At 41.3% G+C, this 16,559-nt stretch overlaps 1 protein-coding gene across 1 annotated transcript in view; it reads right to left on the bottom strand.

Moving 5' to 3' along the window:
• Positions 1 to 16,559, bottom strand: part of VWA3B (von Willebrand factor A domain containing 3B) — a 137,088-nt gene that overhangs the window by 74,997 nt on the left and 45,532 nt on the right. The window contains exons 8-11 of the mRNA XM_087823772.1: positions 8,618 to 8,814; positions 3,588 to 3,742; positions 1,263 to 1,401; positions 112 to 243 (exon numbers count right to left, since the gene is read on the bottom strand). Coding sequence (XP_087679898.1) covers positions 112 to 243; positions 1,263 to 1,401; positions 3,588 to 3,742; positions 8,618 to 8,814 — 623 coding nt within the window. The remainder of the gene's footprint in view (positions 1 to 111; positions 244 to 1,262; positions 1,402 to 3,587; positions 3,743 to 8,617; positions 8,815 to 16,559) is intronic.

Raw genomic sequence — 16,559 nt, 5'->3', positions numbered from 1 at the left:
TGGCCACTGCCATCCTCAGAGCTCACAGCAGTTCCTCAGAAATTTCTCTCCCAGAACAGCCTCAACTGGTGATCAGTCAGGCTGCTTCTCCCAGCCCAGCCTCCTTCTTACCTTTATGTCTCTAACCCAGGACTGAGCCCCTTTCAAATTATCTTCATTGACTTCAACAAGTTTTTCCTGCCAAGCAACTGCTTGAGCATCAAACTGCACAAAATTGAATTTCCTTTTAAATTTCAGCTGTTCCTGTAAGAGACAATTATTATTTAACGATCAAACCACTCAAATGTAAGAAAATATTGAGACAGGTCACTGTGTGATAAATTTTAATCACCATGATATCTATTTTCAGTTCTAGAAGGTAAAAATTATATTCAATAGAGAAAATATTTTTTAGTACAAAAGGCATTTAAGTAAAATTTATACACAGTTTGGATACTAAACCTTTAAAAATGTATATGAGCATGAATGTATATTATGTATCACATACATATGTTTATAAATATAATATGACATTAAATGTCTCTAATACTGATATTAATGATATACCTAATATGCATGCTAAGTGCAATATGCTTAAGAAAAAGAAATCCCAGTGTTACATTTTGGTGATCATCTCTTTGGTAAGGCTGTTATTCCATTACATATCTGTTCACTTGCATCAGCCCATATTTCTCCAAGAGAGGTTTACTGAATGAAAAGCTGTATTTTGTAGTTGTCAACACTCCCCACAGCTATTTTACGTGGTTAATACTCACATCAGCACTATTGGCTCATGACCGTTCTGTGGTACCCATTTCTACGTGTGGAAACTCTGAGTTAGGAAACATGGGCTGTCTACTTCAGGCCCTACACCTCAGAGGCAGCACAGGCAGAGTAAGAAAGGAAGCTCCTGACCATTCATGCTGGGTCTGTGTGCACACAGGACCCTCATAAACACTGGAAATTAAAATCTGAATGCTAACCTAAAGACGAAAACCATGGAGGTGTATGCATGCCACAGATTTCAGGACAGATAAAACCTGAAGCAATGGACAAAGAAACTCCGTCAGTAACCTGTGTGTTACTGAAAGGACCTGCCAAAGGAAGTTCTGCTTGCAAAGGAAAACTGGTAACACTCTCACTAGTGAAAGGAGCTTTTTCCTAACATGGCTTTCCTGTGGATTTTTTAGTGCAAACCTCACCTGTGAACCTCCCATTACCATAGCAGGTGATGATCAGTGGAGATGCATCAGAGCTTTGCATAAATGATAGCTCCATCTAACCTGTATAAACTGGGTGATCTTGTCCTTCACCAAATCCAGTTTGCCCTTCATTGAGTGAGACGTATCAATGAGAATGTAGACGCAATCATTACACACTTTTCCAAAGAGGATTTGACTCCCATCCTGTAGCCATTCAATCCTAGGCAGGAAATAGATTGAAAGAGAATGGTTAGGGCCTGTGGAATGAGAGCACCTTCCTCAGAACTCAATGATACACCTACAAAGTCCAGAGCTGTGCTGCATGTTTACATACAATCTTCTGTGGATGGATTACTCACATTGAGGGATTTCTGTGGAAAATCCTACATTGGGGCTGGCTCCTCATCAGCCCCCCTCCCCTAGCCACCATCAATCCAAGTAAAACAAACAGAAAATTAATAGGGCAGAAAAATAAATCCAAGACTGGGTTCCAAAGTCAAAAGTACATTATTTCTAGTCCTCTGAGAGTTTGAAGCCCTCAGCTATGACTTCACACCATTTGTTCTTCTCACCCTGCTGGTTGTAGCCAAGCTGGTAATGCCAGCACATTCCTGGAGCCTCATTGGAGCTTATGCACAATACCAGGCCACCCAGGTCCCTGTAATAACCAAGGGTCAGGCAGCTGTGTGAGCAGGGCTGCTTTTGTGGTACAGGCTCAGGCTCCCATCACAGGATGTAAAATTAAATTCATGGCTGCAAGCAAAGCCTGGGGAAGGGAGCAGTGCAATGGAAAAATATTTGAAACTGAGTTCAGAGTACAGCAAGGCCTAGGCAACTAGAATTTGTAGGACTAACTGCTGGAGAGTATTGAATGAAGTGAAATACAACATAACAAAATTTGTGAGAGGCAGCTAAAGAGCTACTCAGAGGAAAGTTTATAAAATAAATGTTTATACTAGAAGGAAAGGGCTCAAATCAGTGATATCCATCTTAAGAAACTTAAACCCAAAGTAAGGAAAAAGAAAGAAATAAAAAAGGTGAGAGTAAAAATCAATGGTATAGGAAGGAGAAAACCCTATAGAGAAAAAACACAATGAAACCAAAAGGAAAGATAAATAAAATGGATAACCTCTAGCCAGACTGGTTACAAAATAAAGGTGACATAAATTACCAACATCAGCTCTATGAGCATTTAAAGAAATTGAATATGTAGTTAAAAACCTTCCCATAAAGAAAAACTCCAGGCCCAGATGGCTTTAATAGTGAATTCCACAAACATTTAAGGGAGACATGATACCAATTCTTCACAGAAAACTGAGAAGGAGAGAAAACTTTCTAACAACCCTTCACACCTGGTGTGATAAGAGGGACAAAAAGACCTCTTTTAAGCAGCACTCTTTTTCCCAGATCTGAAATCCAAACTACTCTCCCCAAAAGCCAACCCTAAAACTATAAGCAGAGGAGGCTCCAGACATAAGGATTAGTTTTTCTGAGTATCCCATCACCAACTGGGTTTTAAGAAGCTGTGGCGCCAAAGACTTAATATGGAGACAGGTGTCTGCAGCTTGTGGCTTTATAGCAGAAAACACAGAAGGAAGGAGGAAACTCTCATTTTCAAGCAGCTACTACAGTCTGGGTAGTAGCCTATACTCATTACATTTAGTATCCAACCTAATCCATAGAACACATCTCTAAATGGCATTATTATCCCCACTATATAAATGAGGAAACTGATGAACAAAAACATTAACCATCTTTAGGCCAGGGTCACACAGCAAGTGGCAGAGCTGAGATCAGAATCCAGCTCTATCTGACCCCAGAGCCCATGCACCTAAATGGACTTGGTCTTCATGGCCTAAGCTGTCCCTGCCTTGGGAGGTGAAAGCATGAGGGTAGATCGTCCCCCGGATCTGAGGCTGAGGCCTCAGCATTAGAGCATCAGACTCATTGGCATTACCAAATTTTAAGAAAGAGCAGGGTTGAGAGCGAATATATGAAGTTATTTTTAGCTGATTTCTAAAATACATATATCATATATGTTATTCCACTATATTCAAATATTTCACATTGTAATAGTGCCCTGAAATGTAGTATTCAAGAGTACAGAGAACAGATGTAATACAGTCTCAATATACCTGTGGCCCATGAGACATGTAAGACAGGAGAAGCGTTCCTTTACCTCCTACACAGATGCACAACCAGCATGTTAACTACACCTTTGTTTACTGTTTTTTTTAAGGGTCTGAATCCAAGCATCACCCCTTATTAACAACAAGGCCACCAGCAAACCAACAGATGGCAACTTGAATTCACATGTTTACTGGCCATTTCTCTTGGTTAAGCTTTTACAAAGAGGACAAGAAGATTTGAATTCAAAGAGACTAGCCCTCCTATAAACACACCAACCTCTGCCGGATCTGGGCCAGGACTGCACGGATCCTCTCACTGTACCAGGTGAACTTCTCCCTGGTAATGCAGACGTGGACCAAGCTCCCATCCTTCCAGGGAGCATGGACAAATCTACTACAGTATTTCGCATGGACTGTCTTCTTGTTGGCCTCCTAAGGAATGGACAAAGGACAGAAGCCGCTCAGAAACCATTCCAAGAAGAAAAGTCTCCAGATGGCAGCTCCATCTCTGCTTTAATCATATAGCTCTTAGCACTCACTCCCATAGTGAAATCATTCCACTGTTGGTTCAACCAAACATGCTGGGGCCTGCTCTATACAGAGGCTTGTACTAGATGTCATGAAAGATGGTCAGAAAGGCATGTGCAATCCTGTCTGTGCCCCAGAGAAGCTCATGTTTCCAGCAGGGAACACCCAGAGATGAGTGCAGACAGAGAAGAGGTCTGAGGACTGTGCCTTGAGGCCCTTCAGCATTTAGTTTGGGAAAGAAGTAACAAAGAAGGCTGAGAAAGAAGAGCAGGAGGTAGAGGGGAAAACAGGACAGTGCATTTTTTGTAAGTAAAAGAATTTCAAGAAAGTAACCAAACTATACTAAATATTGATAACAGGCCAAGTAAGAAAGAGACTGAGAATTGACCCCTGGATTTAGCAACTCAGGTATCCCTTAAAGGAGTAGGTTTTGGTGGAGTGGGGCCTTTGTCTAGCTGGAGTGCAAAGAGAGTGTGGGAGAGCAGCAGAAATGGAGAATGGGAATGTATGAAACTTCCACGGAACAGAATTCCAGAGAGGAGCTGAGGAATGAGGTAGGGAGGCAGAGCTGGGGGCACATGGAGGACAGAACACTGTCAAGTTAAGATGGGAGAAACAACCATAATCTGACAGAAAAGATCTGGAAATTAGGGCAATACCGAATATCCGAGTTAGAAAGGGGAAGAATGAACAAAGGAATAGGCTCAGTGAACACATGGAGAGTTGGCCTTAGACAGAGCAAGGACAGTTCAGCCATCCTAGAAAAAATAAGAGGAGAACATACAAACACATGCTGGGAGATTTGCAGCTGTTTGTAGGTGTTCGTGGGTGTTCACTTCATTGTTCAGGGAAATGGGAAGAAGGCCACCTGCTAGAGTTAGGGTTAGGGTTAGGGTTAGGGTTAGGGTTAGGGTTAGGGTTAGGGTTAGGGTTAGGGTTAGGGCTGAAGTTTGAGGAGGAAGAAGCTCGACATCTGGCAGAATAACAGTCTGAGTGGACAGGGAGAGGTCAGTGGGACTGTGGTGTAGCACAAAAGACCCACCTGAAGTTACAAGTCAGGGATTTAAGGTGAAACCAGACACCATGGCTGTTTTCCTCCAGTTTCATCCACTGTAGACATCTGCACAGGTATAAGGCAGAAAGTGGATTTAACCAGAGTTGGGTTTTTTCCAGGGAGTGCAATAATTAATGTAAGAGAGAAAAGGTAGTCAAGGATGTATGAGAGGGATTAATGGACAGAGAGAAGAGATGGTAGAAACAACAAATTGTACATCTCAGTGAGGCTGAAAGATTGATAGAATTAGGGCAGCAGAGAGAATGACCTAAAAAAAAGTGATCAGATAGTGGGACCTTTGGAACTGATTATGTGGGTTATGACTACACAGCTATTTGTAATGATAAGGTCAAGGGCATGCCTATGACAAGAGTGGTAGACATGCAGTGGAGGAAAAGTCACCGGAAAAGAGTAGGTCAGAGAAATGAAAGGTCAGAGTCTTCTTCATGGTATTGACATCACTAGGAATTAAAACAGAGCCAGTAACAACAAACCTGAAGCTTAATCTTCAAGGCTTGATGGCGGTGACCTGGGGCTCAGTATGTGACAGCCACAGAAGGTGTAGTGGGTGGTACATTCTGATGACATAGGAAGAGGGCAGGAGAATGATCATGAAGCAGCAAATAGGAGCAAAGAAGCCACTGTCCACCTCCAAGGCCCACAGGAGAAGGGGAGAGAAGCCAGGGTCCTCAAGAGAGAACCCAGACAAGCAGGGGAAAGTAACATCTCAGATCACTTGAGACTCTAGGGGGTTTGCTGATGACTTCTAGGTCCAGAGGGCATAGTGGAGGGGTCCTGGGAGTCAGAGAAAAATGGCGAGGCTCAGAGGAGGGAGGTCAGGGCCAAACATGAATGAGATTCAGGGGTCCAGCGGTGACTAACGTGAACGGGGTTGAAGGGCACGATGAGGTCAGCCCTGATGCTGCCAAGGCAGGCACAGAGGGGAGCCACATCTCCTCTGCAGTGCAAGATGGAAGGAGAAAGATGTCCTCTCATTCTCACCACATTGCTGAGGACGGCACACAGGAGAGTTCTCTCTGCTCTCAATCCCATCACATGGCCTCTGCCAACTATGCCTTACGCACTCCCAAGTAGAAACACCAGACCATACGTTACGTGAGCACAGGCGTTAGGCAGCAGAGCCTCAGAATGGGAAAAGCACAGTGTGAGAGCCAAGCAGATCTGAGTTCAAATCCTGCCTCCACCTGCCATGAGGTGGCAGGTGAGTTGCCTAACCTTTCAGAGGCCCCGTGACTTTGTTTTGTCATGTGTGATATGAGAGCACAAATATGCACCTTCTATATAAAGCACATGGGCATTCCATAAGTGCTCATTTCTGACTCACTGTGTTTTTAATAATGACGGCAGGTAACTGGGATCTCCTGAGGGCCAGGCACTGTGCTCAGACATGCATTGTTTTAATTGGGACTTTACACCACCCACATTACAGATGTGGAGAGTGAGACTCAAACAGGTTAAATTATTTGCTGGACATCTCATAATTAGTAACTAGTAGAAACAGCGTTCACACCCAGGTCTTCTCACTCCAAATCTAGTGCACTTTCCACCAAACCATACTGCCTGGTATATAGTGAAGGTTCAATCAATATTTGTTACAGGATTAAATGATGAGAACAGAGTGGGTTTTTGAACATCAGGACTGGCATTGTAAATACGCAGCATAAGTAGCCGTGAATGTGATGTGATTTTAGGGTTGCCCTGAAATATCAAGTTACTAGGCTTTGCCTGAAATTTCCTAATTAGAAATGCATTTTTGTCTCCTCCTCCCATCTGCTCATTTATCTTGGAATGCTACACAGAAAGGCCTTTTTAGTCACTTATTTCTCAGTGCAAATGAGTTTCCTAAATCAGTACCTACAAATTGGTTTTTATAGGTAAAAGTTTAGGGGGCCCTGCCCAGTGGGAGTCTGGGAGAGCGCTAAATAATCTACCTATTTCACAGCCTCAGTTTCTCCCTGCCTTATACACATCACAATTTTAGGCATAAATCCAGTTTCAGATATGTAACCCCAAATACTAAACATAAAATTGTCCCCTTTTCATCAATATTTGTGAAAGGGGATAGCTGTACTATTTCTTAACTTTTATTACATTATTATTTGTTAGCACAAGAAATTTGAGGTAAAATTCCTCATTTATAAGCCAAATTATTCAAACTTTCCCTGTAAAGTTTCATATAAAACTGTCAAGGAAGAACAAAAAGAAAATCAGAGTTAGAGAGGCCTGAGCGCACCACCACAATACCAGGAGGGTGCAGTAGGCTAGGTTCAAATGGACAAGGATTCATAATTTTAAATATCCAGGGCCTAATGGATTTTAAAAAATGAAAATTTAGTTATGCTTATTTCCTGAACTAATAACATTACTGAATGATGTCTATAAAATCAGAAAACTGTTCTGGGAGGAAACAAATGAGATTTGCCTGCACCACAGCAATCACTCTGCATCCCAGCATATACGCCAGGAAACAAGTCTTGCGTCAACTCTGCATTTTTCTTCTAATTCAGTTTTTATATTTTCCTTCTTGCAGTTCACTGTCAACACACAGCAATAAGAGGGCAAACATACAACATCGAGTGGCTATGCAGCCCTGAAAGACTTCCCCCAAGGAGCCCTGTGGCCAGTCAGCCCGAGTGTCAGAGGGACGGGTTTCACCTGTGACTTGACAGACATTTCAGTGATAATCTTGACATTGAGAGATTAGAGAATACACAGAGTGGCCTGCATTTGAGAAGGACCCTGACTTCTTCTCCCAGTCATGTCTGCTCTGTTGCTGGCATTTTGGCTTTCACTTCAAAGTGGGTACCTGGGCCTTACTACCTTCTCAAAGAGCTTTCCTTCAGTTTCAATAAATTTAGAATATTCATTTTATCCCGATTTTCTTTTTCACATTGTGACACTTTCTAGTCTTTCTATAATTCTAAACTTTTGACAGTTCTGGGTTCTCTTTATACCCAGTATGTCTCAAAGTGTGGCCCCTGGACCAGAAGCCTCAGCATCATCTGAGGCTTGTTATAAATGCAAATTCTTGGCACCCCACCCCAGACCCACTGATTCACGTGTGTGGGAGCTGCTACTACAGATATTATCCTTCCATTGTGAGCCAGCGTCGAACACTTAGAGAAGCTATGTTCCTTTCAGACCCATTGGCATAATGGAATTATAGCTTCCAAAGTTCTCAATATACACCCTTCCAGTGCTGTAGTTCCTCAAAAAATCTGATTTCGTATTTACTGGGAATCCACTAAATGCTGGCAGGTAGTCACTCGAATTATGTCTCTTTAAGACAGTGACAGTACAAGAGGACCCTAGAAATGCCTGCTTTGGGCATATTATAAGTAGCTTCTTTCTCCCATTCAATATGGAGAACCAAAGGGCTTCTCTTTAGAATTAATGTTAAATAATTCTGAGACTCATGATGCCTGAATTTCTACAAGCCCAGCTTCTGGCTTATGTATAATTACTCTATAATTCACTTATCTCTAGAAACCATTCCCAGAGTTGACCTCCACTCCCACAGGTACCATTCAGGGGAGTGTATGGTAAGAAGCAGAAAGGGATGTCCTTCTACATGGAAACCCCAGCCAGTTTCCCTCCACGCTGCCTTTAACCTTGGTCCTGCCCTGGGCTCTGGTCTGAGGGAGGCCTTACCTACCTACTCAGTGCATCAAGAGAAGGCACAATCCCACCAAGAGTGCACTTACCGCACTGGTTTGTACGGACTCGTTCTCAGGTTTGGCTTTTATATCAACAACTCCATCAGCATGGCGGAAGGAACAGTCAGCAAGAACATCATAAAATGACAGCTTTTGGGCTTTTAAGCCGTATTTATGCAGCCACTTCTTAGAGTCCCAGGTGTCTTCTTGATTTAGCTCACTTCCAACAGAGGCTGCTCCTGATTCTATTTTTGGAATCACAGTTCATTAGACATTCATATTACACGAGCCATTCCTATTTCACTCCCACCTTAGGACTTACCAAGCTGGAACATGTTCTTTGTTAGATCCCACTCATTTCCGGAAGTATGCTTTCCAAAGAATTAGTTCACAGGACTGGAAGCCAGGAATCTGCTACTCTTCATCTTACTTCCTCTTCTACCTAAGTTGACTGGCCCCATGCATAGGTGGAGATGGCCAATAGACCAAGGCAGTGTGTTGGGAGAGCATTAAACTTGGGGTCAGAAGCTCTAGGTTCAAGTCCTGCCTCCATCACTGACTAGCTTGGGCAAATTCTCAAACTTGGCAGGTCACTCAATCTCTCTGAGTTTCAGCAGAATTCCTCACCTGCAGATGGAAAACAGCATCCAATATGCCTTCCTAGGTGTGTTGAAGTGATTCAAGGAGAAAAGTCATGTGGGAGTGCTTTGTAATGAAAGGGGAGAAGTAGGGAGATGTAACCTGCATTGAGGCGGAAGTCAGGTAGCCCAGAAGACTGGTGAGCTGTCTTCCAGGAGCTCCCCATTAACTTGGTGGATGTGTCCTGATTCAAAGCCTGGCCCTCAATTCAGCAGGCTCAGAAACTTCATATATCAGCTCAGGCACCTGGAGCTGATCTATGACAACTCACCTTAGTCAGATTCACAGGATAAAGTATAATCCAGAAGGCCAATTGTCCAAATATACCCAGCCTTAGGCACATTCCCTTGGTGTGTTAAAAAGGTTTCCTATACTCTTTAAGTGGGAGGAGGTATTATGCTACTTATAGCGTTGTAATTAACCTAGTTATGTTTTTAAAAAATATATCTTATTGATTTCAGAGAGAGGAAGGGAGAGGGAGTGAGAGAGAGAGAGAGAGAGAGAAACATCATTGATGAGAGAGTCGTTGATCGGCTGCCTCCTGCAAGCCCCTACTGGGGATCAAGCCCGCAACCGGGGCATGTGCCCTGACTAGGAATCAAACCACTATCTCCTGGATCATAGGTCAATGCTCAACCACTGAGCCATGCCAGCCAGGCTAACCTAGTTATTAATAACAGGAAAGGATCAAAGGGAAGGCCAAATATTATAGGCATGCCATTTGTGCAGCTTTGCCAGGAAGCTGCAGTTTAATACTCCCCAGATAGCCACTGGTCTATTTTCCACTAATTGCTGGTGGAAGGGACTGGACTAGGGTAGAACAGACACATGCCCAGTAAAGTCTGGGGGAAAAAGAGAAGGTACTTACCTGTCAGTCACACCTGGGAACAGGTCATTGGCTAAAGTAGGCATGGTCACTGCTAGCACAGGAAGATCTGAGATATTTAATCCCCTAAACAAAGGGGTTCTCTCTCTTGCGCTCTTGGTGCACTACTGGATCCTAGCTCTTGCTTTCATTCTCCTATGCTCCTGCATTTGCCCACATGGCCCACAGCCATGTGGATCCCACACAATGGACTAATGGACTGCAAATAGCCTGATGCTGTACCAGACCCAACTTCACCATGGGAAGGAAGCTTTGGACACTGGCTTTACTTCTAGCTCTACTAAATCCCCAGCTGCACTTCTTCCAAGACTGGATTAAGAGAAATGGGACTTTGGAAACCCAGGGATGTAATTCCACACAAATAAAAAGCACTCATCCTCCTGTGCAAGTCTCAGAAAATTCTTTTTCTCGAGATATTGTAAGGACCCCACCCCCAGCACTCAGTCGGGAAAGGGGCACCCCACTTCCACTGATAACACTACCTGAGCAGAAAAATCATGTAAGCAGAAAAGTCTTTATCTGGGTTGTACAAAAACCCCTACTGCCACCTAAGGGAGGCTGGGGTATCTTGGAGTGGGCACAGAGGAGAAAGGGAACAAACAATCTGAAGCTGAGAAGGAGACATTGGTGTCTGGAGCTGGCTTGCACTGGCCTGTGAGAGCTAATAGTGCACCTCCTCTTCCAGCCAGGTGCACAGTGGTAGCACATTGCGAGCGTGAAATTGACCATGCTGGGAGTATTCATAAAATCTGGAGACCAACAGATGTTACAAATCAGGGTTTTTGTTCCAAAGTGTGGATTGGCAAACATTTATTTGCATGCCACTGGAAGGCAGGCAGAAAGGACCCCAAGATTTTAGTCCCATTGGGACCAGCAGAACAAAAGGAGGACCAGGAGGGATGTTGGGCAGAGGTGGTTTTTATAAAATGTCTTACCCAGGGTCCATCAGCCCTACAGAGTACATTTCCACTTAGATCAGTGGTTCTAACCCTGAATACTGGAATCCTCTGAGGAGTTTTAAAAATACTGCTGCGTGGGCCCCACCCATTAGATTCTGTTTTAACTGGTCTGAATGCTGGGATTTTCAAACTCCCAGATGATTACACTGTGAGTCAAGCTCTGCACCTGGGGTAAGATGGAAAGAGCTTTCTAAAATGTGATCTTGTGATCCCATCAATCATGCTTCCAGCAGACACACAGATTCAAGTCAAATTATACTTTTAATTAAAAAGTAGCACTCACTATTAGGAAAACAAAAATATTACCCATTCTTACCCATTACTATATTTAAGGGGTTATATAATTAGAATAATATTTGAAGACATAAAACACCTTAGATCCAACTGTTTCCCAATAATACCTAAAGGATCTGTCCACTAATTCTACATGTGAGCCATGTCCTCAAATTTTCATAGAATACTTTTTAAATAACACACTCTGAAATCTATTGGAGCTGCAATGTCTCTAAGAACTCTGTTATTGGCTTTTGAATTTTAAACCAATCTGGCTTCAAACACTGCTTTGGGATCTGCCCCCAAAGCCAGCAGTTGATTTCTATGTGACTCACAGTGTCCTCTCATCCCAGGGAGCTCCAACCAGAGGCTTTGCAGAGCCTGTAATCTCCAAGGTTCCCCTGATGTTCACCTGCATCACAAGGATGCAGCATAAAGACAGCGGAGCTGTTTACTCAGTGGGGTCAGCTTCATTGGAGAAACCCTTTTGATGGCTGTTTTTGCTCCACCATTGTTAATTATATTCTAAGCCTTTGTCTCATTTTTAGTTCAGCTTTATTATTCACCTCCCTTCTTTCTAATCAATAGCTGTAGTAGGAAATAAAATTTTCATTCAATTATTTTCATAGCAACACACACACTATCACATTCTTCTGCTCTGTTTTGGCTTGCTTTCTTTTAGAACAATAAGAACCCTTTATCAATGATAAATCCAGCTTACCATAAAAGAATTCCATAAAAACACATCACATCAATTTTAATAAGGGGTTTTAAAGAGCCAGAGACTAACTTCTGACTCCTTCCATCTTCATCCAGGACCAGGCAGTGCAGTCACCTTAAAAGCATTATTCAGACTCCCAATTACCCTCCAAAAAGGGGGTTGGGAGGAAGACCCCTAAAGCAACTTGAACTTCATAAAGAAAGAAGGGGTAACCAAGCATGCAAAAACAGCGTAGGTGCTCCACAGCTGAGGAAAGGAGAGAAAGGGGAAAATCTCGCACTTTCAGTGTGAATTGTACCAATTAGTGGCTGAGCCTCATTTTGCCCAACAGGGGATGGGAAGGGCCTCATCTGTTCATTACAGCCTCTTGCAAAAGGGTCCTTTCCATTCTCCTGCAGTTATCTGAATTAACCGTTTAGATAACTTCTCGCCTACAGACATGTGAGCTCACAGCTCGTACTGATTACAATGCTTTTCTTTTCCATGTGACAGATTGCCAAAGATTTTCTCTGTTATGGAAGGAGAAACACATGGCAGATCACATCTGTGCCACAGAATTTACTGGCCTGGTCCTCTCTGTCCTCCTTATCAAATCTCAGAACATGTTTTAATGAGTAAGACCTACTGGCCAATGCTTTTGAAATGTCACTGCCATAGCCAGGGCCTTGGTGTAATGACAAATCGGGCACAGTGCATCAGTGCCCACTCCTCCCCTCAAGGTGCAGTCACCAAGCGGCTCACAGCTATTGCAAGTTCAGCACCACCATAACTGCTGGTCCCACAGCGATGGCTAATCTTACATGTCAACTTGGCTGGGCCACGGTACCTGTATATTGGGTCAAACATTATTCTAGATGTTTCTGTGAAGGTATTTTTTAGGCAAGATCAACATTTAAATCCATATACTTTGAATCAAGCAGGTGGGCCTCATCCATTCAATTGAAGGCATTAAAAGAAAAAAGACTGACCTCCCCTGAGGAAGAGGGAATTTGACAGCAGATGGCCCTTGAACCTGAATTAAGACACAAGCTTTTCCCTGCATCTCCAGCCTGTGGCCTGCTCTGTAGATTTTGGATTTGCCAGCCCTCACAATGAAGTGAGTCAAATCCTTAGCATATATATAATCTCCCTCTCCTTCTACACACACACACACACACACACACACACACACACACACACACACACACACTCGCACATCCTATTGGTTCTGTTCTCTGAAGAACCTGGCTAATACACCTGTCCTCTTCCACTGAAAGTTACCTGTCTAGCACCTCATTCCAGCCACGGTAGGTCCATGTGAACCATCAGCTAATGAAAAAACCAGAGCTCTAGATTTGGAACCAACCTCAGAGAGCATCCAGGACAATGTTTCCCACACTTGTTCCACAAACACTACTTCTAGTGCATTCGGTGGCTATTACTCAGAAAGAAGGTGCCTTAGCAAAAAGTTTGGGGAGCTTGAAACTAAACAGTTTCAGCAGATTCTTTATCACAGGACTCATCTAAGCCTTTGTTATAGACTCAGCAGTGGGCTCACCATGAACAGAGGTATAAAATGGTATTTCCTAAAGTAATTTGGTCCAAGACCTATCTGCATAGAACATTTTGGAGGGTTTATATTTGATAGACCACAGTTCGGTGCACACTGTCCAACATCTCTGTTACTGCAGATACCGTGAGACCCTGAACCACCCCTTGGCTGCCATGTGGAAAGTGGCTCGGGAAAAGGATGCTGTGAATTAGTTGTAAAGGAAAGGTTCAGAGAACCTGGAAGGAATGTCCAGCAGAAAGAAAGGAAGAAATTACAAGTAGCCAGGAAGAATGTTTAAACCCACACGAAGGCTGAGAGGATACCACTAGTGGAGCACAGATTCCAAGAGAAGAATTTTGAAAGCCACATTTTAATCTGTCTGTATCTAAAATGACAGTTAAAAGAAACTGAAAATAGTTGAGGATCAGTGATATGGGCAACAAATTATACCTTAAAAGAATAGCATGATCTGCAAGATAAACACAAGCCAATTCAAGATGTTTGGCATAAAGTGGAAAAAATCAAGATTGAGAATTGAGAAAAGGAATAATGGAGTTTGGGAATTTTAGATTCAGAGCCTGAAATTCATGTAGTAGTGAGAATTGAACTCTGAAATACAGTGAGAATACTGGAATTAAACCAAGACAGAAAATCTAAATCTGCTTCCCTTGGGATATTAATATTTTTTTAATCTTGCATCACCATTGCCAAGGCATTTTTTTCACTTTTAGTCAGTATATTTATTTCATGTATTCTTTTAAAAAGTTTGTTGAGATATAATTTACATACTACAGAATTCACCCAGAATTCAGTGGTTTTCAGTTTCTTTACACAGCTGTGCAACCACTGCTTAATTCCAGCACATTTTCATCACTGCAAAAAGAAACCCTATTCTCATTAAAAGTCACTCCCCATTTCCCTTCTCTCCTCTTTTCTCACCCTCACCCCCACTAATTCACTGTAGGGATTTGCCTATTTCATTCACATTGACATAAATGAAGTCAAACAAATTGTGGCCTTTTGTGTCTGGCTTCTTTCATTTAGCATAATGTTTTCAAAGTTAATCTACACTGTAGCATGTATCAGTACCAAATTAAATCCTTATTGTTAGAGATAATTTTACTTCTTCCTTTCCCATCTGGATGCTTTTATTTCTTTTTCTTGACTATTTATGTTGGCTAAACCTTTAGTATGACATTGAATTGCAGTGGTAAGAAGGGACATCCTTGTCTTATTCTGATTTTAGAGAAAAGTTTTCAGTCTTTGCCATAAGCATGAAATTAGTCATGAATTTTTCATTGATTCTCTTTATCAGGTTGAGGAAATTCCCTTCTATCCCTAGTTTATTGAGTATTTTCATCATGACAGGGTGTGGGATTTGTCAAATGCTTCTTCCACATCTATTGATATAATCATGTAAATTTTGTCCTTTAGTCTATTTACATGGTATATTACATTAATTTTTGTGTGTTTAACCAACCTTGCACTCTAAGGTAAATTCCACTTGGTCAAAGTGTATAGTTCCTTTTATATATTGCTGGATTCAGTCTGTTAGTATTTTGTTGAGAATTTTGTATCTATAATTACATGAGGTACTGGTCTATAGTTTGTTTTTGTTTTTGTTTTTTGTTTCTTTGGTTTTACTTGTTATATCTTCCTCTGGTTTTGGTGAAAGCACAATATTAGCCTCGTAGAATGAGTTGGGAAGTATTTCCTCCTCTACTGTATTTTAGAAGAGTTTGTGAAGAATTGGTGTTAACTCTTGTTTAAACACTTGATAGAATTCACCAGTGAAGCAATTCAGTCCTGGATTTCTCTTTATTAATGATAGGTCTATTCAGATTTTCAGTTTCTTCTTGAGTCAGTTTTGGTTGTTTATATTTCTAGGAATATGTCCATTTAATCTACTTTGTCTAGTTTGTTGGCATACAGTTGTTCATAGCATTCCTTTATAATCATTTTTATTTCTGCAGGGCCAGTAGTGATACCCCCTTTTCATTCCAGTAATATGAATCTTTTCCCACCCTTCTTTCCTTGATTAGTTTGTATAAGCCTTTTTCAATTTTGATTCCTTTTAAAGGAACCAATGTTTGGTTTCTTTGATTTTTCTGTTATTTTTCTATTCTCTATTTCATTTCTTTTTCTCTAATCTTTATTACTTCCTTCCACATGTTTTCAGTTTAGTTTGCCCTTCTTATTCTAATTTCTTAGGGTGGAAAGTTAGTTTATTAGAGATCTTTTATCTTTTGTAATATATGTGTTTCCAGCTATAAATTACCTTGTAAGAATTGCTTTAGCTGAATCCATAAATTTTGGTAAATCAAGTTTTTCATTTTCATTCACTTCAAAGCATTTTCTAATTCCCCTTTTGATTTCTTTCACCCATTTATTATTTAAGAGTATGTTGTTAATATACACATATTTTTCAGTTTCAAAATTTCCATCTGTTCCTGATTTTCAGTTTCATCCATTGTAGACAGAGAATATATTTTGTACTATTTCAAACATTTTAAATTTATTGTATGGCCTAACATACAGTCTCTTCTGAAGAATTATCTGTGTGCATTTGAGGAAAATATGTAATCTACTGTTGAATGGAGTATTCTACAGATATCTAGTAGGTGTAGTTTGTTTATTGTGTTGTTAAAGTTTCCCATTTCCTGATTGATTTTCTGCCTAGCTATTCCACTCATTATTTAAGGTGAGATATTAAAATCTTCAACTATTATTATTGAACTATTTCTCCTTTCAGTTCATGAGTTTTTGCTTCATATATTTTGGGGATATGTTGTTAGGTGTGTTTATGTTAATAATTGTTATACCTTCTTGGTAAATTGACTCTTTTATTATTATCAAACATCCTTCTTTGTAAAAATTTTTGCCTTAAAGTCTATTTTGTCTAAATTAGAATAGCTACTCTAGTTCTTTGTTACTATTTGTATGATATATTTTTCCATCTTTTACTTTCATCCTATTTGTGT

Source organism: Miniopterus natalensis, chromosome 13, assembly GCF_054644295.1.
Source record: "Miniopterus natalensis isolate mMinNat1 chromosome 13, mMinNat1.hap1, whole genome shotgun sequence".
Classification (NCBI taxonomy): Eukaryota; Metazoa; Chordata; class Mammalia; order Chiroptera; family Miniopteridae; genus Miniopterus; species Miniopterus natalensis.
Note: the sequence above shows the minus strand (reverse complement) of the source record. Positions and strands in the feature narration are given on the sequence as shown.